This window comes from Alosa pseudoharengus, unplaced genomic scaffold (genome assembly GCF_046254945.1).
Source record: "Alosa pseudoharengus isolate Yale_2024_CS ecotype anadromous, Long Island Sound unplaced genomic scaffold, YU_APseudo_1.1 YU_APseudo_1.1_scf_3, whole genome shotgun sequence".
Taxonomy (NCBI): domain Eukaryota; kingdom Metazoa; phylum Chordata; class Actinopteri; order Clupeiformes; family Clupeidae; genus Alosa; species Alosa pseudoharengus.
Window position 1 is genome coordinate 42,937,891 of NW_027468718.1, and position 27,510 is coordinate 42,965,400.

Here is a 27,510-nt window from a genome sequence, read left to right on the forward strand (position 1 = left end):
TCAAATGTGGCGCTTTGTTGTCATTTGCGACGCTGTGACGCACATTGTGGATGATACCATCTGGTGGGATTTTGAAAGGTATGAGGATGCTGCAGGAGTTTGTATGCCAAATAAAACCCATTGTGAGATATCACAAATAAAACAGTAAAAATATACATGTACTTTTTACCTGTAATTTCGTGTCTAAAAATAAACTGAATTGAAATACGTAACATCAATTACAACCATAATCACCAGCGCCCCCTAAGATACTACAAGCTTACAGGAGGCCAGAACTGACGATGGTATTTTGCAATACAGCCACTACATTATTGTAATGTACGCTTCCGCATTGACTGCATATTGTACTGTCAGTGCGGGAGAATGAATAACTCAAAATGTAGCATTTTTCAGAAACCAAAGAGCCCTACACGGATTATACAATGCATTTATGTGGTTGGATTTATGGTGAGTGACATTTGTATGCGTGTTGTGTTGTTTGTCTGTCATTCAGTCTAGTCCTGTCATAAGTTTTGTTTGCTTCTTGCGGCAGGTGATGGAGATTACAGGTTTTGCGCAGTAGTCTTATTTAGTGATGTCACCTAGCCGGTTAAAAGTCTGTCAAGATAAACGCGCAGTCAGTCGAGCTGGACCCTGGACAAATCAATAAGTGTCAGCTGTTAGTGACTCTCATATCACTGTCGCGTAGCCTAGACTTATTGAAGTACAATCTCCTTCAGCTAGAGTGGTCCTTAAGGTTGATTTCACATTAAAAGTGTGTTGATGTGCCTCGTAACGTAACGCATGTGTATTGAGTAACATACACACACACACACACACACACACACACATATTATAATACAAGTCAATTTGGCTTTAGGCAAACATGTTGGCAAAAGGGTGGAGTATACAGTAATGTGTATTTCATTGCCACAGAATATACTTGCTTTGTGTTTAGAAGTCCATTATTAAACTGTTTGCTGTTGTTATAGCGTAATGTCACAGTATCTACACTAGTAGCCTATAGATAAAAAGATAGGGGTGTAGATAAATATATTTGCTGTCACAGGTTTTCCTTCCAGGTTTCCACTGTTCCTATTTGCCTTAGCAGCATATTTGAGGGAAACCCCCTGAAACCATCTGAAACACCATCTGAAAGCCTTGATTCTCACCAACACTGACACACACCCACACAACCACATCAACCCAATGTCTTTGTTCCCTGTGCAAATTCTAGAGTAGCTATGCCCAGCATTAAACTGTTAGTTTAATAGAAAGTGCCGTGACACGGGTAGAGCTACAGTGTGACTTTAATCAAGTCCCTGGCTGGGTAGACTGCAGAGATGGTCTGAAAAATGCTGCTAAACAGCTTCTGAGGTTGTAAAGGCTGAAGCCTTTGCTGTGTGATGCTAGACACCCTCCCCCTGCCCGCGTCACTATTGTCCCCTATACCTGTCACCTCTTTCAGAGCAGGGAGAGACAACCAGCTATGACATTCAGCCTACAACCTCCTATCTTTGCCTTATTAGTTTGTCCCATTTCATTTGTTGTGTCACTCTGGTTGGCAGAAACATCTAAAATACAGAAATAGATTGAATGTGCAGATTATCTATACATTTCTAAGACCATTGTGCCTCGGAGGGGTAACAGACATTGACCTTTTTTGCTTCATTCATTCATTCATTAATGAGAACTTAACTTCCCATTCACTGGTCCACATTGCTTCATTCATTCATTAATGAGAACTTAACTTCTCATTCACTGGTCCACATTGGTGTCTCCTACTGTACAATGACTTCCTGTTACCCATTGCAATTATGTGCTTTACTACTCCATCCCAACAGTACACGTGGCTCATATAAATGACAGACAGTCGATTTGAAAATTTAGGTTTTGTTCATTTTTATTCACAGAATTTCATTTTTATTGTGTATATAAAAACACACATTCACTCTGTGTATCCCATAATGTACCCCATCAATGCAGGTTTTTTAACATTTTCCAACTTTGAAACAATCAGAGTCAAACCTTGAGCATCTCAACATCACCGCCCTTAGTACATTTCTCTTTCTCACCCCTGATTGGCTGTCTCCACAGGACCTGTTTGGGGTCAGCATGATCATCCCTCTCCTGAGTCATCATGTAAAGTACCTGGGAGCCAGTCCCACTGTCGCCGGAATCGTAGGTATGTGTTATCAACCTGCCTACGGAGGCTAAAGAAATCAGCAACCTACAGTATTAAAAGCCCTCACCTCTGGACAGCAGGCCTACTATTTCATGTTTTCTCAGCTAGCACTGGCCAGCTCCGCATCAAACACATTCACCCACTGTGTCCATCAAGGGAGTGTTTTGTAAATTGTAAATTGACAGCACCTTGTTCAGAATCAAATATCACTCTCTGTCCAGAAAACATCTTTTGATTTAGTTAAGCTTCCCTTGCTCACTGTCATCACAAGGTTTCCAGTGAAGTCTGCCGGGGTGCATATCGTGTGCGGCTAATCATATTTAATATTTGGAATGACGTCTGCGTGGTGTGTACAGTTGCTTATATAACCACATTACCCACCTCTCTCTCCTCTTCATCCCCCACCACAGGGTCCACGTATGGAGTATTGCAGCTATTCTCCAGCACAGTAGTGGTAAGTGTTTCTCACTGCATAATTGCAATGGGCATGCCTGTATAGGTAATGTTATGATCACATTACCATAGAGGCTATTGAGCTGGGAATGTAGGCCAGGTGTAGTTTATCTGGAAACCTGGGTTGGTTTGGCATCCTCTACTCTTACAGTCAAGTCACACACCCGTGCACAAACAAACATGTAGACATCCAGTCCGATCATAAGGGCTCTCGGGCCACTATGTTTTGTCGCTGGCTCCAAAGTCTTGACGGTGATGTAAACAAGTATGGCTCTGATCGTGTATACCTCAATCAAATTCTGAGGACAGGCTGCATACTGCAGATTACATTTCTCCACAAAGAAAGAGCAGCTTCACTGTATGTTTTTGGCCTAGCTTCCTCTAAGGGGAGTGGCTCACAGGGTGGAGAGAGCTTCTATCCTGCCCAGCCTCCCCACCCCAAAATTGGTTTAGATCGTCGGGGTCACAAGGCAAATTAAAAGGAGAATGACTCGTTTGTCCTCCGCTGTTGCCTAGCACGGAGACAGAACAGCCAGGTCTCTATGATTTCCCCGCGGGCTGTAGGGAGAACATAGCAAATTCAATTGGTCCTGATTTCATTATGCCATAATGTCGCGTGTGTATGTGTGTGTGTGTGTGTGTGGGTGATAAAGAGAGGAAAAGGGATAGAGGGAGTGTGTTTGAATATTTTTGTGTGTGTGTGTGTGTGTGTGTGTGTGTGTGTGTGTGTGTGTGTGTGCCATTCATACCTCCACATAATGAGAGACGAAGCACAGACGCCTTTCGCCAAGACAAAACTGCGGAATTCCTCATTTCATGCCTGATAATATGCTGGATTATTAATCCGCCTTTTAACTAAAGACACTAGATGCAGGCGCCTGAGGCAGGTTGAAGGCCAGCTCTAGCTTGAGACCCTCAGTGATAATCCACTCAGTCAACTTTGGCAGCACTGTCCCATTAGGGAAGGTGCCTAGTCCAGGTCAGACCTCAACAACACACTCTATTTGTATTGATCATCTTCTAAATACCTCTGAATTAGCAGTTGTTAAACAATTATGCTCTCGGTTCTGTGTCTGGTTTGCTTCCCCAAATTAACCATGCATTCTCTCTCCGCCATGGCAATGAGGATACATTCTCACATCTTGTGTTTGTTTATAATGGGACATTCCCTTTAATTGCAACTAAAGAAGCTGAGACTAATTTTGTCAAAAAGACTTATGCTGCTTCATTAAACTGCATTACAGGTCATCTGACCTGTACTGAGGTAGAATTTTATAATGATATAGATCCAATTTAAGTGCATAAGTAGGTACATTAAGTGCACATTCCCAAGGAAGTCAAAACTTAGTCATATAATAGGTCAGTGGGTTCATGTATGTACACTATACATGTATAATCTAGTATACACTATGCGTGTAGTCAAGGTGTAGGAGCCATTTATATCCACCTTTTAGTTAGGTTAATTTAGTTATTACTTATTTTAGCCACTTGGGGGAGTATTACACTGGGTGTGGCACGTCACTGGAAATTAGGTATATTTACAGGTGTGGCAATCAATTAGGCAAAGGTGTGGATGGCGGGGAACACACGGTTCTTACCGTAGCCGTGAGCACCCACTCCACCGACAGCAAGCCACAGCAATTTATTTTAGCACAACAGCACTTTTTTAATCAGCACTGGGCAAAGTACCATTTTATGTAATACATTTTTGATACATTCATAATAAACGGGAACACCACCCAAAGAGAGCCAATGCCTGGACCTAGGATTCTTTCTGCTACGCGTTGAGAACACCATGCCATCCATGCGAGGCTTATAGGATAGCCTCCACACAAGGTTCTGTTATTGATTTACAAAGCTCTAAATGGCATAGCACCTTCATATATCTCTGATCTTTTAATATCTTCTCAACCTCAAAGGAACCTTAGATCTTCCAATGCTAATCTTTTAATTGTGCCCAAAGTGCTCCACAAGCAAAGCGGAGAAGCTGTTTTTATCCATTATGCACCAAAGCTATGGAACACCCTGCCTCTGTACATCAAACAGGCAAATTAAACATTTTTAAAAATGATCTGAAAACATACCTGTATATGAGAGGTTGTAGTTAACTCACTTTTATCTTGTAACCTATTTTCACTATTCCTTGTAACCTATTTTTATTTTATCTTGTAGCCTATCTTCACATTATTTTACATTGTACTGCTATTTACAGGGTATTCCTATTTTCACTGCATTAATTGTATTGTATGTGTTGTTGTATCTATCACTTTTAAAATGTCATTTTTATTTAATTCTAAATCTCTGATGTTTTATTTACTGCTTTGTTTGTTTCTTTTCTCTCTATTATTGTGCTAAATGCTCCAAATGTAAAACACTTTGAGCTGTATTCTGTGTATGAAAGGTGCTATACAAATAAAGCTTATTATTATTATTATTATTATTATTATTATTATTATTATTATTATAATTAGTCTCTTACAGCTAGTATAAACTTTACATGTATAGTCTCCAGTACTAGATGGTATACACAGTATACATGTATGGCCTCTTGCAGTTAGACACTATAATCTTACAGACAGTATAAACTATACATGAATAGTCTCTTATACTATACATGTATAGTTTCTTACAGCTAGTATACACTATAGTATCTTATAGCTAATATACATTATGCGTGTGTATTAGCTATACGTGTTGTAGTCTCTCTCCTGTTTAACGGCGTGCTGTGTTGCTGTGGTCGGCAGGGCAGCTGGAGTGATGTTGTAGGCCGGCGCCACTCTCTGCTCACCTGCCTGCTGCTGAGCGCCCTGGGCTACGCACTGCTGGGCATGTCTAGCAGCATCTTCCTGTTTGTGCTGGCCCGCATCCCTGTGGGTAGGTAACATGTACAGCCATCAGGCAGCAGGCTGTCTCTGGGTCAGAATTAGTGCCATTGCCTTATTTGGACTAAACTCACTGCTCACTCAGTCAACACCACAACACCTCTTATGAAGAGTGCTTTCAATGTGTGTTCGTCACCCAGTGGATGATTATAGAAAATGAGTTAATGATCGCAAACATAGTTTGGTACAAGTTAAGTATGTCTTATTTTAGATTAAATATATGCATTTTCTTGATTTCTTGAACATTTGAACCAGAAATGTGTTGCTATTACTGATGCTATTTGGTGTGTGTGTGTGTGTGTGTCTCCTAGGGCTCTTCAAACACTCACTGTCCATCTGCCGGGCGCTGCTGTCTGACCTGGTGTCCGAGACGGAGCGGCCGCTGGTCATGGGCCACTTCAACGCGGCCTCCAGCGTGGGCTTCATCCTGGGCCCGGTGGTGGGCGGCTACCTCACCGAGCATGAGGGCGGCTTCTACACCTCCTCCTTCGTCTGCGCCGCCATCTTCCTCCTCAACGCCGGTGAGTGTTACAGGGAAAGGGAGAGGATGGAGTACGCCTCGAAATGGGAGACAAATGCCATGATACAGTAAGTGGTGAATAGGATAGATGACTGTTAGTCATTTTATGCTCTAGGTTTTCAAATCTAGTTAAAAAATCTATGTTCTGCAACACTATTGGTCCAAGGAACAGGAAGTGATGCACAGTCAAAGGTTTTTAAGGCAAGCACAAACATAAGGGCCCTAATTGGAATGATAGGTGAAGTGTAAAGTCTTTTAAGTTTAACTGCAGCTAATTGAACGGATAAGCAAAATCAATTTGCTAATTTAACACCATGGACCAAAACATAAGCGCACACATTGATGAGTCTGCTCAATGATGAATTCTTCCTCTCCTTAGGCCTGGTGTGGATGTTGCCGTGGAGCGGGGTGCCAAGCCATCGCACCGACACCAACGCCAACAGCAGCCCCAGCAGCTCCAGCCGGGCCTACGACGGCGTGAAGCACAGCCAGCACAACTGTTCCGACAGCAACAACCACCTCTGTCACCCCCACCACCACCACAACAACCACGACCACCACTCCCACCCGGCCTCCACAGCCTCCTCCTCCTCCTGCCCAGCGGCCCACCGCGGCCGAAGGTGGCGCTGGGCCGAGGTGTCCCTGCTGCAGCCGGCGTGGCGGCAGCTCTCGTCCATGGTGGCGCGCATCCGCCACGTGGCCTCGTCCGACATGTGGGACGTGTTCCTGGTGCGTCTGCTGATGGCCGTGGCCATCATGCTGTACTACAGCAACTTCTCGCTGGCCATGGAGGAGCGCTTCCAGCTGAAGCCCAAGGTGACGGGCTACCTGATCAGCTACAGCAGCATGCTGGGCGCGCTGGCCGGCTGCCTGGTGGGGCCGGTCACGCAGCTCTACGGCCAGGACATGTCGGCGCTGCTGCTGCACTCCACCGTGCTGACCGGCTCGCTCATCTTCCTGTACGCTGCGGCGCCCAGCGTCTGGCAGGTGCTGCTCACCTCCACCTTCTTCGCCATCTCCACCACCATCGGCCGCACGTGCATCACCGACCTGGAGCTGCGGCGTGGAGCGGGAGGTCCCCGGGCCAGCGGGACGCTCATCGGCGCTGGGCAGTCGGTGACGGCGGTGGGGCGCGTGCTGGCGCCGCTGCTGTCGGGCCTGGCGCAGGAGCTGAGCCCGTGCGGGCCGCCCAGCCTGGGCGTGGTGCTGGCCATGGCAGCCGTGGGCCTCCTGATGGCGCGCATCCCCAAGTGGGACTCGGCCGCCCACAAGGAAAGGACCAAGAACAAGAACTGAGCCGACGCGAGTGGTGCGCCAGGGTGTGTGTGTGTGTGTGTGTGTGCCTTACAGGTGTTACGCCGTGGATACGAAGCCCATCTCGGAGAGAAGAGTCCATTCTGTCAGCAGCGGCAGCAGCAGCAGCACTGTCAGGAGTTGGACTTAAGTGTTAAGTGTTAATGTTGGACAAGAATCGCAGGGTCAGCTTCGACAAGGGGCTCGCGCTGCCTGTCTATGGCTTTTCGTCTCAGAGTGATGACATCATTGTGCTGAAAAAAAGCCATGGCTGCCTGCTCCTCTTCTTACCACGGGCAGCGAGAGCCTGCAGCAGCACTAGCAAACAGGAGACATCAACCACCCAGACTAGAGACGCCACGGCACACGGTCTTACAAGCAGGTTTAAGGAAGAGGACATCTCCCTCGAATGGGGCGGCATTAAGAAAAAAACACAAACACATTCTTATGAATTCCATTCCATGTTTTGACCACTTTTTATTTTTTTTAAGTTTACAGGTTGCAGGCCACATTAAAGCCTGTGTTGCCCTTTCTCTAAAATCCACTACATTATTCCAGAAAAATCCTTGAGTTTCAGGAATTTTATGGGATTGATCTATAGCAATTTTAAGCAAGATGGCACTGGTTTTGTAATGGACGTTTGCATTACTTGTAGTTCTGTATAATCATTTCAGACATAGAAACTCTCAACTATCTATTGACTTGATAGTTATTTATCAGTATCAAAGTCTATTTATTACGTTTGGTTTATGCATATGAGTAAAGTAATGAGAACCTAATGAAAAATAGAAATAATTGAAAATCCTAGTGCGCCGTTATAAATTATTCCAGTTTGACGATGGAAAAATTAAAAGTTTCAAACACGACTCTCAAGTCTCTGCAAAGTGTCATTGACCCGATGGGCAAGATGGTGGTCTGATAGTGACGTGATAAATACAGGTACAACACGCGCGCCTTAATTCTTGCTTTTGTGCATCCCCACAATGGATCTATAATACTTATGTATTTCACTCGTGTGACTTATCTTGGTGATCAAACATAAGTGGCCAATAAATGCATACTGTTGCACAGATTTAAAGTCCTGCATTATTTACATTTTATTACACCACATTAAAATATTGACTCCATACACCCTACTCAACACTAATAACCTGCCCTCAACATCAAGCAGACTATTCTATTTCCATAGAGATGCCTGGAACATCAGGTTTGCCTGTATTAAAGACAGATACATCTAAAATCAGTCTTCGACAATTTACTATATTACAACAGTGTCTATGCAGAGAGCTTCAATCAAAGCGAACATTCTACCATAAAAAGTCAATTAAAGTAAAAAAGTAAAGTTTTTCTTAAAAAGAAGAAAATTACTAAAATTGGAAGAAATGTGGAAGTACTGAGATACAAAACGGGAACAGCCATAAGGTATGTAGGGGTACTCCATTTGGCGAGAAAACATAAATAACGCAACTGGTGAAGGTTCCTTTGGGGCAAGCAGCCCATTTCACATAGTGGACGCTCTCATGACCCCTTGTGCAGTCCTGCTGTTTGTCCCAGGGCCTGTGGGCTTCTCTCAGGGCCTCTGCTGCCGTCGTGGCTTCCACTGAGGCCTGAGCTGTGGCGGCCGACCCCTGCCAGGCTCCTGCTCCTGCTCTTCATGCTGCCCCTGGGCCTCAAGGGCCCAGGCTGGAGGGGAAGACAGTGGCTGCCGCTCCTCCTCCTCCTCCTCGACGGCGCCTCTGGCCTTGCCATCGTAGTCGCCGGAAGAGCCGTTCCGCCGGTGGGGAAGAGGCAGACGAGGGCCTGGCGCCGTGGGGCTCAGCTGAGGAGCTCTGCGGGCGTTGCCACGGTTATGGCTGTCCCTGAGCGGTTGCTGCTCGTCCACCACGCTGACTGACGAGGGGGCCTCCTTCAGGGTGTCCAGCCTGTGCAGGGGCATCCCGCCGCTGGAAGAGGACCGCTGTGGCCGGCCGAACCGGGCCCTGACTGCTGGGTATCCAATCTCTGACATGGTGTCACCATCACCTGAGAAAGCAAGAGGTCGCTGGTAAATATGCTCCCCTTAACATGCGCACGCCCTCACACACTCACCAGGGCACATGGGGCAGCCGTGGCCTACTGGTTAGCACTTCGGACCTGTAACCGGAGGGTTGCCGGTTCGAACCCCGACCAGTAGGCACGGCTGAAGTGCCCTTGAGCAAGGCACCTAACTCCTCACTGCTCCCCGAGCGCCGCTGTTGATGCAGGCAGCTCACTGTGCCGGGATTAGTGTGTGCTTCACCTCACTGTGTGTACACTGTGTGCTGTGTGTGTTTCACTAATTCACAGATTGGGATAAATGCAGAGACCAAATTTCCCTTACGGGATCAAAAGAGAATATACTTATATACTTATACCATGGGGTTTCAGGCTGTCCAATTGTGTAGTGTTACCTAAGTTGACCACTAGATGGCAATAGAAAACTGATCCAACACAAAGAGCACCTACCAACATGACTCATTCTCTTTGGAGGGAATCTAGAATCCAGATTCTGCCCAGCTGGGAGGGAAAGATACTTGTGTGATCTCGCTACATCCTGAGAAAAGGGGAGTAAGAATGAGAGGAGAAAAGATGATGAGAGATGGAGGGATATGGTAGACCAAAGTAAAGGAGCAAACTTCCTCCTAAAGATAAACCAAAACAGTTTGAACACCAAATTATTTGCCTCAACTTACCATCCATACCATAAAGGACTGAGGTCTAGCTGATTGATGGCTACTTTTCTTTTCAATACTTAACTACACTAAATATATGAATGTGTTCTGGTGTTACCATCAGTCTCAGGCCCTAATATGCACTGTTGTTTTGCCTATGCAAACCAAGTTAGTGCAAGTTGTTTTGCATTTAAAAAGCCCTCAGAAATGCTCCCAGATTCTCCAAGCTTACCGGGCCTTGGAGGCTCCCAGGACGAAGACTTCGCCGGATGCTGGCATGCCGTCTGATTAGTATCTCCTTGGATTTGGAGTCATTGGGCATGGAGTACTTGCTGGTATATGCAACAGTCTAAAAAACACCAAAAATACAGAACAGATATGTGACATGTGCACCTCTATTCTCCATTTCTATTGGAGAATATTCTACTCTTATCATTCTCCATTTCAGGACTAAGAATTTGTTCCAGTTTTACATGGGCTTGTTCATGACCACTCATTGCTAGGGCGTGGCCATTTCATTTGACCACTAATTTCTCCAATACATTTCTCCAAGCCACTCAAATGCGTCCAGGCATCCACAGAAGCCCAACTGTGGTTATGACAGATTAGACAATCCCAGTTCAGCTATCTGGGCCACGTCTCCTGTGTCTCTCCCACGTCTAAGGTCTCACCTCGTACGACCTGCCAGGCTCTTCACACATCGTAAACTCCCAAGAGAACAAACACGGGAGTCTATTAGGAGGACTTACAGCTCACAGACCCAGTCCAGCTAACTCACTGGTCATCAATCAGCCCCGCCGACAGCTACAGGAAGTGGAGCATGGCACCATGATATAGGTCACAGGGATTTTTCACCTGGCTTCTGTTGCAAATGTCAGAACGCAAAGCCACACATACACACACATACACACACACACATGCCCACAGACACACACACCTTACACCTGCCCCCATGCCTGTGTTCTGCAGTGTCATGTGCTAAGGAGTGGATGGTGAACAGGCTTACGCCTGGTCTTGGGTACAGCGTTCCAGCAGATTAGATAATTAGTGGAAAACTACTGGAGCCAGGGTGCTCAAGGAGCCCTGCTTTTGTGCTTCTCAAAACAGTGGCAGAGAAACCAGAGAGAGAGAGCAGGGCATGGCTGATACTGATACTCGCTGATATGAACACCAATGAAACACTGAGATGTGTCATCTGAGTGAAGGGCTATTTAACAGTTAAAATGGTTTACAATATTTGGCTTAAGGGAACGCACTGGATTGCTGCCTCACCTTCTGTCTGATCTTGTACATGTTCTTGGAGAGAATGTCATGCATGTTTCGGAGATCGGAAGCCAGGAACTTCTTCTTGGAGTTGCTGCTAGGCTTTGTGTCACTGGGTGAAACAGAAGACAAATATTTAAAACAAACATCACAGGAGAGGCATTTTCCATGTCCTTAAGTGCATGAAAAACACAGCAATTAAAGATTTCAGCACACTTGAAAGTGTGAACGGGACTACATACGGTAGCAATGCATCTGATGGTATATCGCTGAAATCGGGAGTGACTGAATCCAGGATTTCCATGGCATTCTGAAGCTCCAGCTTCTTATACAGTGCTACAATACTGGACTCAGCTCGGTTGTCCCGGATCAGGATCTTTCGGATAACGCGGTTATTAAATTTAATGAACCTAGAGGGGTAGAGTCAATGTTTAAGTACAGTGAAAGGGACAGAAAAAGAAATTCTAAAATGGACAAAACCTTGCGAGTACAGATAGCTTACTGCATGGTCCATTACAGTATGTGTGTTCTGTCTCTGCTCCATCACTACTGCATCATGGTTGCGTGTTTGAATTCACACCAGGAACCTCACTGCTGCAGCACTGCTGCTGCGAGCCCTGTCTTTATACATGTATGTTTCCTGATAATACTATGATACATAGGTCTTCTGTAACACAGCCACCACACATGGCCCCCGGCACGGGGAGAGCATAATCAGGGAAGTGTCCAGACAAACCTAACCAGTTCTGCCAGTTCTCACACAACGGTGGGGAGGGAGATGGAGAGGCGGCATGGAGAAGCAGGCCATACAAGGAGGAAGTCAATAAAGTAAACATATGACACCACATTCCCCCACACCACCTCATTTTCACCTCACTCTCTAACTAAACCTCGCTGAAAGCTGACACCTGAAGACAGGGCCTCTGCAGAGCTCTCCAAAACAATGAGTCAGGAAAGCCGTGTGGAGACATTGCTCTTACTTGTCTTTCCAGTAGTGGTGGCTCCACTGTCCACACAGGTCCTCTATGCCAGCAATGGTATGCTCCATAAGCTGAGGAGACGTAGGATAGCAAAAGACACTAGGGGTCAGGAGATTTCATTTGACATTGTAAAAATTCTCATTGCTAGAGCCACAATGTAAATGAATGTAAAATTATTTAGTTTGTAATGTCTATATATAAATAATGATTGTTGTGTGTTTGTAAAATTGCAATGTTTAAATTTGCATATTTGTTATTGCTTATTACAGGCAGCTGCCTGACGTCCCTTAGAGCGGTAAGAACTGACAGTGATGCATTAGAAGTAGAGTCTTTGACTGTGACTAGACAGAATTTTATATTTCTGTATCTTTAAGTTGCTACAGAATATCTGTAATGTCCTTTTTAACATTACTAAATAGTTTAAACTTTAAAGAAGTCTTGCATCAATGACTTAAGTCTCTAGAAGAAACAAAATTCAGAAACTGCCCCTACACTCACATTGTTGAAACTGCACTTAGCAAAGAGGTATTAAATGCATGAATCCCCACTGAACCTGATACTTCCAAATGACAGAGTATGGTAAGACCTACGTCTGACATGACATGTTTGTGTGAGGGAGCTTACCCTTGTGTGGACTTCCACATTAATGGTGTCCAGGTTACGGTTGGTTTTACGCACGTTCATCAGTTCAATGAGAGGTCGTATACTGATCCCCTGTTTGGATCCAGCAGATTAAGGCACTTGACATGAGTGATTTTCACAAATGTTATGTCAACATTCTTCAGAGATTTTTTTTAGCACACAAAATAGTATTACAGTACAGAGAGAGTGTTGCATGTCCTGTTTTTACAAATACATTCTTATCACTGCTCTAAAACATCACAATGTATTTACAACTATCTATTCTGAAGGTAAACGGGAAAATCTTACACTTTACTTTGACACTTTGAAAATATGTGTACATGCCTGAATGAAAACTGTGAAAATGATGATGGTAATAGTGGCTGTGATGAAAAGTTTCTTGCGGACAACGGTTTCTGGAAGGGTGAAAACCAAGGCAAAGGAAATTGCTCCTCTCAGGCCACCGTAGGCCAGACCAAACTGGTCTTTTAGGTTGAAAGGGATGGTGCGGAAAGGGTTAATAATCTGAGTCAAGACCAAAATGCCTGAGGGAAAAACCAACAACACAAAATGTGATATCAAGTTCAAAGGCACACCCACACACACAGACACACACACGCACAAACACACACACCTTACCTAGGCCTCGCCAGACAACAGCAAAGAGGAGGGTGAATAAGATGTAGCCCCAGTTCCATTCATGCTCCGTTGTTATGGTGACAACGCCCAAGAAGAAGAAAATCAAAGTCTCCGACACAGTGCCCACCATCTTGATGACATGGCGAATTGTGGTACAGGAACGCTGGGACACATTTTCCTCCACGTAGTATTTCATTGTCAGAGCACAGGTCACTATACTGTGGACCCACAAGAACCAAAAAGACATGTATAAGGTTGTGAATCAAAATGGTTTACAGGGTTTGGGATATGATGTAAAACTCTGCAATGCTGCAACGCTACATTTAGGAGGCAGGCAGTTAATGCTAGGACTTTTTTACCCTACTGGCTAGCGTTTGGACAGTACACTATACCGGTCAGAAGTTTGGAAACATCTGCTTTTCTAAGGGGTTTTCTATTTTTACATTGTAGATCAACTCAAAAGTATGAATCAATACATGTGAGGTTATTTGGTAAACAAGGCAAAATGTTTTATTTTAGGCTTTCAGAGCAGCCAACTTTTGCTATGATGACTGCATTCTCTCAACCACCTTAAGGAAAAACTCACATAGATCTCTGTTTCTTGAGGTCATCTTGTATCCTTGGTTGCAGTAAAAAAATGTCTTTGTACATTATCAGTCAAAAGGATAAACACAATAAAGCCACAAGGCTTATTTCCATTGTGGTCCTTGAAGTATTTGAGCTTGGTAGTGTGTGCCAACCAGGGACGGATTAAACAAATATGGGCCACCAAAAAAGCCCCCCCCTCCCCCTGACCGCGACGCGCGCCAGCGCTTCTCTCTTTGCTGTCGCTGTGCAGGCTGGTGCACACAATGAAAATGTAGTACATTATGTCATATATTATAACTCAGGCCCACACAGAAATTAATTCCAGCAGCTGTTTTTATTATTAGGCTGTAATCTCCCTTTGCTGTCCAAACAGTCTACAGCAACATTTTTCACTAAACGGACCGGACACAGTTGTCATATCTGACGGACCGGTAGCAGGGACGTTGATAGTATTTTGTGAGAGGTGGTGCTGATCATATTACGGGGGCTTCGGGGGTGTCTCAGAAAACGTTTCTGAAATTTCGAAATTCTGGCTGTTAAATATACCCTTTTAACGCAGTTTGGAAGGGGCATACAAACTTTAACAGAGCAAGCAGGGCCCGTTTTCTGTCTGACTCAGGTGACGTGAACATTGGCTACCTGCATGATAAGGTTTTCACTTCACTGCTGCTTGACACTACCTTGCATGGAGACATATTTCACGTTAACAGTGGAGATGTTAGCAAAACTATAGCGTTTGGTAAATGGAGATGCAGATCATCTCCCTAATTAATTTCTTTGCGCAACAGCCCACATTATGCGCTCACTCCAGCGAGACGAGTGAAATAAGTGTAGGCCTATCTGTCATCGGCATCGCCATGGGCTATTTGCTACGATATAAGCTACTGTTAGGCCTACAACAAGTCGCGATTTATTAGGCTATCCAATCGCTATGCTGTTTTCATGAACATTGCAGGAATCCACTTCATTCACCTACCGACGAGTGGGTCAGTTTCACTTTCGCAAACACGCATACACATTGAATGAGCACTCATAGCCTACCACTTCCACCTAATGTTATGCCTCTATATTTTATGAATTAAGAAGTATTTATTGATCAGGAAAACATTTAGTTTATTTTTCTTTCGGTCCGCGGTTCCATAACACCATTCAGTTGTGCTGCAAATTAACAGACAGAAGCACCGGGCATAATCAAGCCTAAATTCATGGCAATTTTTTTTTAAATCCGAGGGCCCCCATTGGCTGAGGGCCCCTGTGCACGTGCACACTTGGCACAAGCCATGATCCGTCCCTGGTGCCATTGTAGGCATGTGTCTTAAGGTGTATGTAAATGTGTGTATGAGTGTATGGAGGAAAGGAAATTCAAACACACAGAATACAGTTCATTCATACAGTCCAAGCATCACATAAACATTACAAACATACTACATAAACCAATGTGTTTACAAACTTTTAACCGGTAGTGAAACATCATGGCTAGTTTGTCTGTGTCTGTTTCTGTGTCTGTGTCTGTTGCCAAACATCACTTGACCACTACTCACGCCATGATGCTGGAGATGGAGAACAACTCGGCCACCAGGTAGGCCAAGTAGCTGTACATGAAGATGAAGAGGGGCTCGATCTCGCCCACCCTCCCCGTGAAACGCGTGGTGAAGGCGGCCACCACGCCAAACAGGAAACCGAACAGCACTCCTCCCAGGCCCACCACAAAGAACCGCGCCAGGCAAAGAAACACATCAGGGGCATCCACCACTGGCAACTCAGCCACATGGTTGAAGAGGTTATACAGCACCTGACACAAACGAGCAAACAGACACACATGGTTCAGCAGTTTTTTTTTTAAATATACACTGCGGAGAAGTTAAAGGAGACATATTATACCTCTTTTTAGAATAGGTCTATGGGCTATACAAAACATGTTCATAAAGTTTTTTGCACAAAATCAATCTCACATAAAGAGATCTCTGCAGCCTCTATTCTTGCCCGCTTCAGTCCCTTTCAGAATGGGCCGTTTAAGGACTTTGTCACTTTTATGCAAATAAGCTACTGCTGGCCACGCCCACCCGTCAGATGTTTACGCTGTTCGTTTTCTTCACGTGAAAATCTCCACTGCTTGGGTGAAAATGACAGAATACAGAGGCGCACTCTAGCCCAACATTTTCGACCCAGATCAAGATGAAGAGGAGCCACCTGCAGAAACACCTTCACGAATGCTGCAAGTAGTTTCTAAATGGTCTGTTAACTTTTTAAATCAATGTATTTGCTATCTCTCCTACGTGCCAAATTAGTCTTGGCTATTAGCCTTTACCCTGTTCAGCCTGTTACGAAGTAAACATAATGTAATTTTTCGTGACAAAGCCAGTCTTTTTACAATATTTAACATTTGCTTGTATTTGAAACTTCACTAGATTCACAGCACTTGATTAGCTTTTATTATTATTATTTTAATTATTATATAGGTGTGCTTGTAGCCTGGCTAGCGCCACCACTTCTCAATGAGACATGGTCTGGGAACCAAATGTTCATTTTCTCTATAGACCTCTCCAGAATATATCCCGCCTCCTAACTTCCGTATCCATCCAACTTCCGGGCGTGGATTGTCTATGGGAAATAACATGGCGTTTTGAAAGATCGTACCTGTCAAACTCTGTAGGTGACAAAGTAGAAAAAGCTGCTGGGCAGATTGGCCTACACACTTCTGCGATCTAGTTTCCACTGGATTTTTTGATTTTCGGTGCCGTTTAAGTAGTATAGTCTATAGTATACTACTTAAACGGCACCGACAATCAAAAAATCCAGTGGAAACTATATGGCAGAAGTGTGTAGGCCAATCTGCCCACCAGCTTTTTCAACTTCGCTACCTACAGATGTTTTACCGGTATGATATTTCGAAACGCCATGTTATTTCTCATAGACAATCCATGCCCGGAAGTTGGATGGATATGGAAGTTACGGAGGCGGGACTTATTCTGGAGAGGTCAATTTGAAAAAAATGCCCAGATCCGTTTATTTGGGTGCCACGGATGTCTATCAAATGCGTCTGTGCATAGCTCATCATCGTCTTGCTTTCCCCCTGTTCTGTGATTGGTTCCCTATCTCAGACGAAAATTTGCTCCATGGTCTCCAGGCTGCCTTAGCAGCGTGAATCAAATCGCGCGCAAGGCAGTGTGCCTGTGGAAATTGTTGGGCAATGCCAACTGAGGCAGAGTATATGCTGCCAGGAGATTACACAGGTAACTTTTCTAAGCTACAGAAAGGCCTGCAAATATGTTACCGTGTTACTAAATTTACAAATGAGCTAGCGAGTATGCTGCCATATTACTCACTCATTTACGAATAATGCTAGGGACTGTGCTAGCATAGCACTCACCTTAACTTACCATTATAGATCACACAACGTCTGCAGCAGACGGGTTTATACCCGGTGTGCCTGAATGTTTATTCTCTTCAGAACGCACTGAACATACAGAGCTGACCATGGGGCCTTACGGCTACGGGGAATAGAGCAGTAGGCCTATGTGTTATTTATTAAGCTATTTATTCGTTTTTCCCAGTGTTTATGAGAAGTGCAGGCTACCGTTTTTATCAGCAAAAGCAGATGTTAAGGCCTATAGTTGGGTCATCTATAGCAGTTCCGTGACCGTGGAGAGCGAAGGTTCGTTTCTCACTAGATTTGTCATCTATAAAGGTTAAAGAAAAAAATTAGCCGGGGTGCCCCTCAAAAATGTGGGGACATTTTGTGAGAGCCCTATATCCAATATGGCTGCCGTAAGCCAAGCTGGATATGAACTTTTTAATGGTTTTGCCCACAATGCTGCATTACACATGGTTTTTGAGACTATTTGGGTCAAGAAATTCATAAATGATGTAGATTTATTGATTTGACCTATTTCTGACCTTCAAATTCAAGATGGCCGCCAATTTTTGGCTCTTTAAATGTTGATGTTTCAAAATAGTCATAGAGCTGTAATATTAGGCTCAAATGGAAAAATGGAAGCTCTGCTCACACTGAGTTCAGTTATGGGCAGTAAAATTACAACATACACATACTGTATGTCATCAGATGTCTGTTATTTTTTTATTATTTATTTATTATGATTTATTTATTGAATTAACTAAAAACACTCTCCATCTGAATCTGTTGAATCTCCACATTGACCCCTCTCATCATCACTGCTACTCTCATCTGAGCTTTCATGAGGTGTGAGCTGCTGGGGCAAGGGGGTGTGACGCACAGGTCGACACTTTCCATTGTCAAGATGCTTTTGCAGGTTGTAATGGAGCTGGAAATATGAAGGTAGTTTGTCCTTTCCATATGAAGATTCAAAGAGTCATCATCAGGTGGGACATGGATTGTACACTTATTCAGCAGGCCAGACCAGAGTTTCCAAATGGCACAAACTGAAGAATATGAGTACAATCCGTCTCCCACCTGATGATGACTCTTTGAGTCACACCTCATGACTGCTCAGATGAGAGTAGCAGTGATGATGAGAGGAGTCTCTCCGAGAGAGAGATAGACACCTGACGGGCAGCCGTCCAACCACATGCTCATTGTACCCCTACCTATGAGCCTACTTCAGTCCATCAACCCAACTATCACACCAGCTAACACACGTGATCAATGCTTCGTTAACCTCTGGCACATTTCCAACAGCATTCAAAATGGCCCGGGTAACACCATTACTTAAGAAAACTTCTCTTAACCCTGCTCAAGTTGAGAACTACCGTCCTGCTTTACTCCTACCTTTCCTATCCAAAGGTATCGAACAAGCAGTCTCCAAACAGGTCTCTGAATTCCTCTCACCGAACAACCTTCTGGATCTAAATCAATCTGGGTTCAAGAGGGGCCACTCAACCGAAACGGCTCTGCTGTCTGTAATAGAAGACTTAAAGGAACCCAGGCGACCGCTCGGTCATCAGAACTCATTCTACTTGACTTATTGGCTGCCTTTGACACTGTTAATCACCGCATCCTTCTCTCTATACTCTTAAACATGGGAAACTCCAGTTTTGCTCTCTCCTGGTTTAAATCCTACCTCAAAGAATGCTCGTTTAACGTATCATGGCTTGGACAGCTGTCCGCACCTCACTATCTCACCACAGGGGTCCCCCAGGGCTCAGTGCTGGGCCCTCTTCTCTTTGCTATCTACACCACCTCTTTGAGACAGATTATCTGTTCGCATGGCTTCCCATATCACTGCTATGCAGACGACACACAGCTCTATATGTCCTTTCCACCGTATGACCCCTTGGTCTCGGCATGGATCTTGGATTGCCTCTCAGACATATCTACATGGATGAAGGCAAACCACCTCCAGCTAAACCTCTCAAAAACCAAACTGCTGGTCCTCCCAGCTAAACCTACTATACATCATGGCATCAACATAAAAATTGACTCCCTGTCTGTTATACCTACAGGGCTGCAAGAAATGTAGGAGTCGTTCTCGACAACCAACTAGCCGTTTCGCACTCTACAACATATGGAAAATCAAGACTTACTTGACTCAAGATGCTACCCAGCTCCTGGTACAGGCTATAGTCATCTCACGACTCGACTACTGTAATGCCTTCCTGACAGGTCTCCCAGCCTGCACAGTGAAACCCCTTCAGATGATCCAGACCAGAACGCGACAGTGCGCCGGGTCTACAAACAACCCAAAAGGGCACGTTACCCCGCTGCTCATCCAGCTACACTGGCTACCTATGGCCGCCCACATCAAATTCAAGTCTCTAATGCTTGCCTACAAAGTAGTCTCTGGTTCTGCTCCCACCTACTTGAATGCCCTCATACCGCTGCGCTCCTCAGACTTACGACGTCTAGCTCTGCCACCGGTACGCTCAGGTCAATCCAAACTTTTTTCATTTGTTGTTCCTTGTTGGTGGAACGCACTACCAGTTCCTACTAGAGCAGGGACATCCCTCTCCATCTTCAAAAAACTCCTGAAGACCCAGCTCTTCAGAGAATATCTGCTCTCGTAACACTACTTACAACTAGCTAATTCTAGCACTTACCACCGGACTACAACTGACACATGACTGTATAAAAACAGCACTCACTCTTATTGTGCTCTACCTTTTTTTACATTGTTTTAAATTGTTCTAGTATTGTTGAAAGAATTGTTCTAAAGCTTTAAACTGTTTACCATGTTGTAAGTCGCTTTGGCTAAAAAAACGTCTGCCAAATGTAATGTAATGTAATGTGTAATGAGTCAGTGTGGAGATTCAACAGATTCAGATGGAGAATCTTTTTAGTTCATTCAAATAAATAATTAGTTTGAGCAGATCTTCCATTTGAGCCTAATATTACAGCTTTATGAAAATTTTGAAAAATTGACATTTAAAGAGCCAAAAATTGGATATTTTGGACATTTTGGATATAGGGCTCTCACAAAATGTCCCCACATTTTTGTGTGGGGCACCCCGGCTATTTTTTTTCTTTAACCTTTATAGATGACAAATCTAGTGAGAAACGAACCTTCGCTCTCCACGGTCACGGAACTGCTATAGATGACCCAACTACTATTCACACCAAGAACGTTAATGATAACTATAACCATAACGATAAAAGCGTTCACACTGAACAACGATAAACAAAGTCTCTCCTTGTGTTAATGAATGTGACGGTTAAAATTCAATGGGTTCTGATCGTTCTGAAAATCGCTCTGAAAATGATCCCCAACGATATCGTTCTTCATTTCGTTATCGTTATAGTTTATGTGTGAACGTCGTCATTCATATTAACGAGAACGATATTTATTTATAGCTATCGTCGTTATCGTTCTTGGTGTGAATGGGCCTTTAGTCTTAGGCTGCTAATGTTCATAGGTCACTAATGGCCTTACACACCAACACATGCCCCAGTTGTTGTTTTCTTTATTTTTATGTATGGCTATTGTCTTTTATGTATTGGCTATTGTCTATTGTCCTAGTGCTATAGGTAGGGGATTTCACACAGCAGCCTATCATCAACCAAGCCTATTTACTGTCAAAACAAAATCACTGACAAATCAACTTTTGTGGGGGGAAAACATTACAACAGAACCGCCTTCAAGAGCAATTCACTGGGGTTATCAAGCAGGCACCTTCCTTCATGGGTGTTTTATTGAATTAGCCTCCAGAGGGCTACTGTACCACTTAACAGTGGTATCTGGCGTCCCATACCCACCCCACTTCGCACTCATGATTGGTTCTATGCCAACAAATAGCAACAAATTCTTTGGTCATTCATCTTAATTGCTGTGGCCATTTATGATCCGATTAGCAATGTAACCAGACAATAATAACCTAGATTTATTTTATATCCCTATTTATTGTCAATCATACTGAATTAGTGGAAATGTGTTTTACTTCCTAATCTCTTCTTCCCTGTTAAAAACAAAATGTGTTTTACTAAATAAAGTCATTTAAATGTTAATTGTTTATTGTACTTTGTCAAAGTGCATGTGTTTAATTTAACATTGTCCCATTGAGAAATACTTCACAGGAACGCCATTAAATTACAGGGTAGATCATATTCTGAATTCTTCTGTACTCTTTGCTTGATTTCAACTAATCAAAGTGAATTAAGTTTAACTGATCCAGTTATGTCAAGTTAGGACTTGACAGAGGCTGTTATTTGTCCCCTGTGGCAGTGTTTATACTCTCCCCCAACACAGCTCTAGTCCCCTGTGGCAGTGTTTATACTCTCCCCCAACACAACTCTAGTCCTCCTCTGTCCCTTTTGTCCCACAGAAACTCTTGGCTCCCCGGCGACAGCCACGCCTGCTGGTGTACACGGCCCGATGTTTGCCCTTGTTCTCAACTACTGTGTACAAAACAAAAGGGTTTCACCCAAGTAGAGCTGCAGATTAGGCACTATCTGAGCTTGATTCATTGGTCAAGCAAAGAGAACCTAACAATGCTGAGGCTGCACTAGCAATCACCCAGCCATATTGGACAACTGCAATTGACACATAAAGATACAACATTTCCTTTAATGGCATCAGTCTTCAATATATTTTCATTGGATCTGGGGGGGGGATTAATCTCCTGAGGTTACCGATAATACATTTCTGTGAGTGTTAGGGAGTTATTTTAAGGGAAAAGACTTCAATTGATCACTTGCAAACATCTGAAAAGCCTGTGGTTTCATGGCCAAGACACAAATGGTTTTAGCCATCACCTATTCCTTTAAGAAGACACCTGAAATTGAAAAAAGCAAATTAAACAGACAGACAGTACTACAGTAGTACAGAAACAGAACTGAACTGGGCAAATTAAACAGACAGTACTACAGTAGTACAGAAACAGAACTGAACTGGGCAAATTAAACAGACAGTACTACAGTAGTACAGAAACAGAACTGAAATACTGGGCATTTAAACAGACAGTACTACAGTAGTACAGAACCAGAACTGAACTGGGCAAATTAAACAGACAGTACTACAGTAGTACAGAACCAGAACTGAACTGGGCAAATTAAACAGACAGTACTACAGTAGTACAGAAACAGAACTGAAATACTGGGCATTTAAATATGTACACAGACCAACATCATTATTTTTCACCACAGAAGCACCACACATGATCCACCCACACACTACCCACCACAGACACAGCGGAGTCTGGAGTGGTCTGCAGACGTCTCTCAAGCTTAAAAGTCCAGGATGTTTGTATACCTATTGAGGCATTCCACGGCGATGACTGAAACTTGAGCGTGAAGTGAACAACACAGAACAATATGAGGAGTTTCTCCAACAGAGAAAACATACATACCAGGAAAAAAAAGAATGAGGCCACTGCTTTAATATGAGCAAGCAAATTCAACAGAAATGGATTTCAATCTTAACCATCATGTTAAGTCTCTCCGAGAGAGAGACACCTGACGGGCAGCCGTCCAACCACATGCTCATTGTACCCATACCTATGAGCCTACTTCAGTCCATCAACCCAACTATCACACCAGCTAACACACGTGATCAATGCTTCGTTAACCTCTGGCACATTTCCAACAGCATTCAAAATGGCCCGGGTAACACCATTACTTAAGAAAACTTCTCTTAACCCTGCTCAAGTTGAGAACTACCGTCCTGCTTTACTCCTACCTTTCCTATCCAAAGGTATCGAACAAGCAGTCTCCAAACAGGTCTCTGAATTCCTCTCACCGAACAACCTTCATCATGTTTCTGTAGACAAAGATTGATTATAGCCCTTGAAAATACTGAGAAAGCCTGTGAAATTGATTTGACATGATTGCTATTATCTGACTATCTCTCATACAATACCATACTCTTGCCCGGCACCTAAGTGGAATTTTACCATTGAGAACAGATTGCGGTTAATGCTGTTAATAATCCCAGGTGCCACGCTAATGTCATAGACAAATACACTGACGGACATTACACTGTATCTCAGTCATATTGAGACAACAAACCGTGTTTGGCATACAAGATAAACAGACCTGAAAACATGTAGCCGCAAGCCTCTGCCTTTCTGTCCCATTTACCTCTCTGTTTGTCTACTTTTGGACTTGTTATTTGCTCTCTGGCTGATTTGTTCTTTCAGGCTAGTCAACAACAAAAAGAAAAACTTAAAAAAAAAACACTGAAACGACCAGGCAGACTCATGCAGTCATCTTTGAGAGCCACTGTGCTTTGGAAATATCAAACACACACATGAAGTGCGACCGCCAGTATGTGGTCAGGTCTTCTTCAGGGATCAGTTTCAGCTTTCCATAACCTGCTTCACCAACAATTTCCAAAACCTTGAAGTTCCCATTCAGAGAAACCACTGATGTTCGAATAGTCAGAGCCTATCTACTATCTACTAAACGTTTCCCTTTCCACTCCTTCAGTCCTGACATCTCTTCAGCCTTATACTCCTCTCAGGGTCATCCACTGATTCAGCGTGGCACCACATCAGTTCCTTGAAGTTTCACCAAATACTCATAAAGACGATGAAAAATGACCACACACAAAGAAGACCTCAGCAATCACAACACATGAAGCTGCCTTTTTTTTCGTCTGGAGTTCTCTTACTCACCACAGTGACGGCGTCATTGAACAGACACTCTCCAAACACCACAATGTAGAGCTGCTCGTTCACGCTGACGTCCTCGAACACAGTGAGCACGGCCACCGGGTCCACGGCCGAGATGATGGAGGCAAAGAGCAGGTTCTCCTGCAGGTTGATGTCCTGCACGCCGAAGGCCTGGATCTGGCAGATGGAGAAGAGCGAGATGCCAATGCCGATGGAGTTCCACAGGGTGCCCACGACGGCGAACCACAGCACCGTGCCCACGTTCTCGAAGAAGGGCCGCGTTGGCATGAAGTAGCCCGAGTCCAGCACAATGGGGGGCAACATGTAGAGGAAGAAGACGTTGCTGGTGAGCACGGCTGGCGGCTCCTCGTGCACAGAGTGCATGATGGCCCCCACAATGAGGCCCACCGCGATGAGCAGGCAGGACTCTGGCACCCAGATGGTGATTTTGTGATAAACGTGGAAACCTTGATAATACAGAACAATTGTAACTTGTGATTTTGTGGACGACACTGAAAACAGTTTGGGCCTCAAGTTCACTTAACTTTATTGATAAGATTATTATTATTGATAAGATTGCTAATATTAGGTCAAATATCCCATCTCCGATGTCTCTTGCTAATGTTCCATGCCCCCCTTCTTGCCCTAATAACCTGAGCTGTTTTAGACCTATCTCTATACAGACTCTCACTGACATTGTTGCAGCAATGAATCCTTCATCTAGTCCTTTAGACATTTTACCAGCCACTCTTCTCAAAAAAGTGTTTAGTGCTATAGGCCCTAGTCTGCTATCAATCTTAAATAATTCTCTTTCCTCAGGGTGTGTCCCTGACCTTTTCAAGACAGCCAGTGTCCAGCCCCTAAAAAAACCTGGCCTTGATCCTTCCATTCTAAAAAACTTTCGTCCAATCTCTAAATTGTCCTTTATCTCCAAAATTCTGGAAAAGGTGGTCTTGATGCAACTTTCTGAAGTGTTAAAGGGCAATAGCATCCTGGAGAAATTTCAGTCAGGTTTTCGTCCTATGCATAGCACTGAAACTGCTCTTATCAGGGTAACCAATGATCTACTAATGGCAGCTGATTCTGGTGAGCACTCTGTTTTGGTGTTGCTGGATCTCACCGCTGCTTTTGATACCATTGATCATGCTATTTTAATTAGAAGACTAAGAGAATGGGTTGGCATAACGGGTCCTGCTTTGGACTGGTTCATCTCCTATTTGTCCAACAGGAAATGTTTTGTTTCAATAGGTAATTGTACTTCCTCTACCTCAGCTATTACTTGCGGTGTTCCCCAAGGTTCAATTTTAGGACCAATATTGTTTTCCCTGTATATTTTACCTCTAGGCCACATAATTCGCCGCCATAACATATCATTTCACTGCTATGCTGATGACACACAGCTGTACCTCTCAGTCAAACCAAACATGCTTAACAAGCTAACTGTACTGCAGGATTGCATAGCTGATGTGAAAGACTGGATGTCTCAGAATTTCCTACAGCTTAACTCTGACAAAACAGAAGTTCTTTTCATTGGCCCTGACAAAGTCTATAATCAAGCTAAGACTTTTCTTGGAAATTTAGCCTCAAATAACAAGACTACTTCTAGAAACTTAGGGGTTTTATTTGATACAGATTTAAAATTTGACCAACATGTAAAACTCCTTGTGCAGTCCTGTTATTATCAACTGAGAAACATTTCCAAAATCAGATCAATGCTTTCTTTAAAGGACACAGAGAGAATTATACATGCATTTGTCTCATCTAGACTTGATTACTGCAACGCCTTATTCACCTGTTTAAATCGTCATTCCATCTCTCGTTTACAAACTGTTCAGAATTCAGCAGCCAGACTTTTGACAAAGTCTAAATTTAGGGAACACATCACCCCAGTTCTGGCCAATCTTCACTGGTTGCCAGTGAGTTTTAGGATTGATTTTAAAATCCTCCTTATTACCTATAAAGCATTACATGGTTTGGCACCTGACTATTTAACATATTTATTAACCCCCTACTGTCCAGCTCGGCCCCTCAGATCCTCCAGCCTGGGACTTTTAGTTGTTCCAGAAAGTAAACTGTCAACTAGGGGTGACCGATCATTTGCAGTTAGAGCACCCAAGCTTTGGAACAGCCTCCCTTATAACATCAAATCTGCACCATCTGTGGCTGTTTTCAAATCTAGTCTAAAGACCCACTTATATAAAATTGCTTTCCTTAAATAGTGAATGATTCCACTCATGTCTCTGCTAATTTATTATCATTATTATCATTTCTGTTTGTTTATTTTGTCTTGTGTACTATACTGTATACCTTTTCTATTTTCTTTTTTATATATATTTAGTTAAGTTTGTGCTTGTAGTTTGGTAGTTTACTATTTTATCATTTTTATTATGATTATTATTACTACTATTATTATTGTTGTTATCATTACTATTGTTTTGTTTTTTGCTTTGTTTTGTTTGTTTGTTTGTCTGTAGAGCACTTTGTGCTTTGTGCTTGAAAAGTGCTATATAAATAAAAAATATTTTTTTTTTTATTATTAACATGAAGGTCTTAAGTTTTCACTTATAAAAATAATAATACAAATATTGTATAATACAACAAAATATGTTGTCCAGTTATGTAAACAATTCATGATAATGAACTACCCGCACGTCATGTAGCCTACCTTTGTCTTTGTGACACACCTGCACAGAACAATATTGTCAAGGACATAGCATCAATGTTCACTGACCAGGACGACCAAGCTTCATAAAACAGTAAATTTTCTGTCCAAAAAAAATCTAGCCCTCGCAACAGACAAAATACACACACATAGGTGACTTAATAGATAAATAATAACTTAACTTGATAGATATTGTTTGCTTACCTATTTTGGCAAAAGACGCCAGCAGCACCCACAAAGTAATTTCGAAGGGAATCTGTATGCGAGGATAATCCATAGAGAACACAGGTAAATAAGATTTCTCATCAGGGAAAGCTTGGGGGGCTTCATTGTTGGGAATGACGGGGGGAACAGAAGCAGCAGTGCTGGGTCTCGGTGGTATCTCCCCCTTAGTCCCAAAACCCAACAGTGAGGTAACTGTTACGAACGTTAAAAAGTGCAGAGAAATCCAAAGGCCTCCCATGCTGAACGCAGCAAGGTCAGGTTTTATATGGCACCTGTGGAGAGAATGTTCTTCGTCATAACTTTCCTATCACTGTGAATGTTCTAATATGGAAATATCCAGCGTCCGTTGTCAAAAAAATAAAGTTCTTAATGTTCTTAAATGTATTTCCCCAGCGTTCCGTGTGACGAGAAAATTAGACATCAACTGTAGTGTAGCTTCCAAAAATAACCAGAATTGCAATACAGTCCTCGGCTCTGCTGTATGCAAACTTTTGATGCTACCTGTTTCGC

General features: G+C 43.5%; 2 protein-coding genes across 2 annotated transcripts; one reads left to right on the plus strand and one right to left on the minus strand.

The window, feature by feature from the left end:
• The first annotated feature begins 336 nt into the window (after window positions 1-336).
• On the plus strand, window positions 337-8,390 carry slc67a2 (solute carrier family 67 member 2). The gene is made up of 6 exons (XM_076264342.1): window positions 337-447; window positions 2,077-2,164; window positions 2,575-2,618; window positions 5,362-5,491; window positions 5,811-6,020; window positions 6,399-8,390. Exons 1-6 carry the CDS (start codon window positions 364-366, stop codon window positions 7,313-7,315), a joined length of 1,473 nt encoding a protein of 490 aa, XP_076120457.1. The 5' UTR covers window positions 337-363; the 3' UTR covers window positions 7,316-8,390.
• slc9a2 (solute carrier family 9 member 2) lies at window positions 8,385-27,510 on the minus strand. The gene is made up of 12 exons (XM_076264341.1): window positions 26,980-27,510; window positions 24,117-24,580; window positions 15,635-15,885; window positions 13,506-13,723; window positions 13,212-13,411; window positions 12,870-12,959; window positions 12,246-12,316; window positions 11,508-11,675; window positions 11,275-11,377; window positions 10,235-10,351; window positions 9,797-9,884; window positions 8,385-9,334 (listed from the first exon to the last, which is right to left on the minus strand). The coding sequence occupies exons 1-12, from the start codon at window positions 27,236-27,238 to the stop codon at window positions 8,883-8,885; spliced, it is 2,481 nt and encodes an 826-aa protein (XP_076120456.1). The 5' UTR covers window positions 27,239-27,510; the 3' UTR covers window positions 8,385-8,882.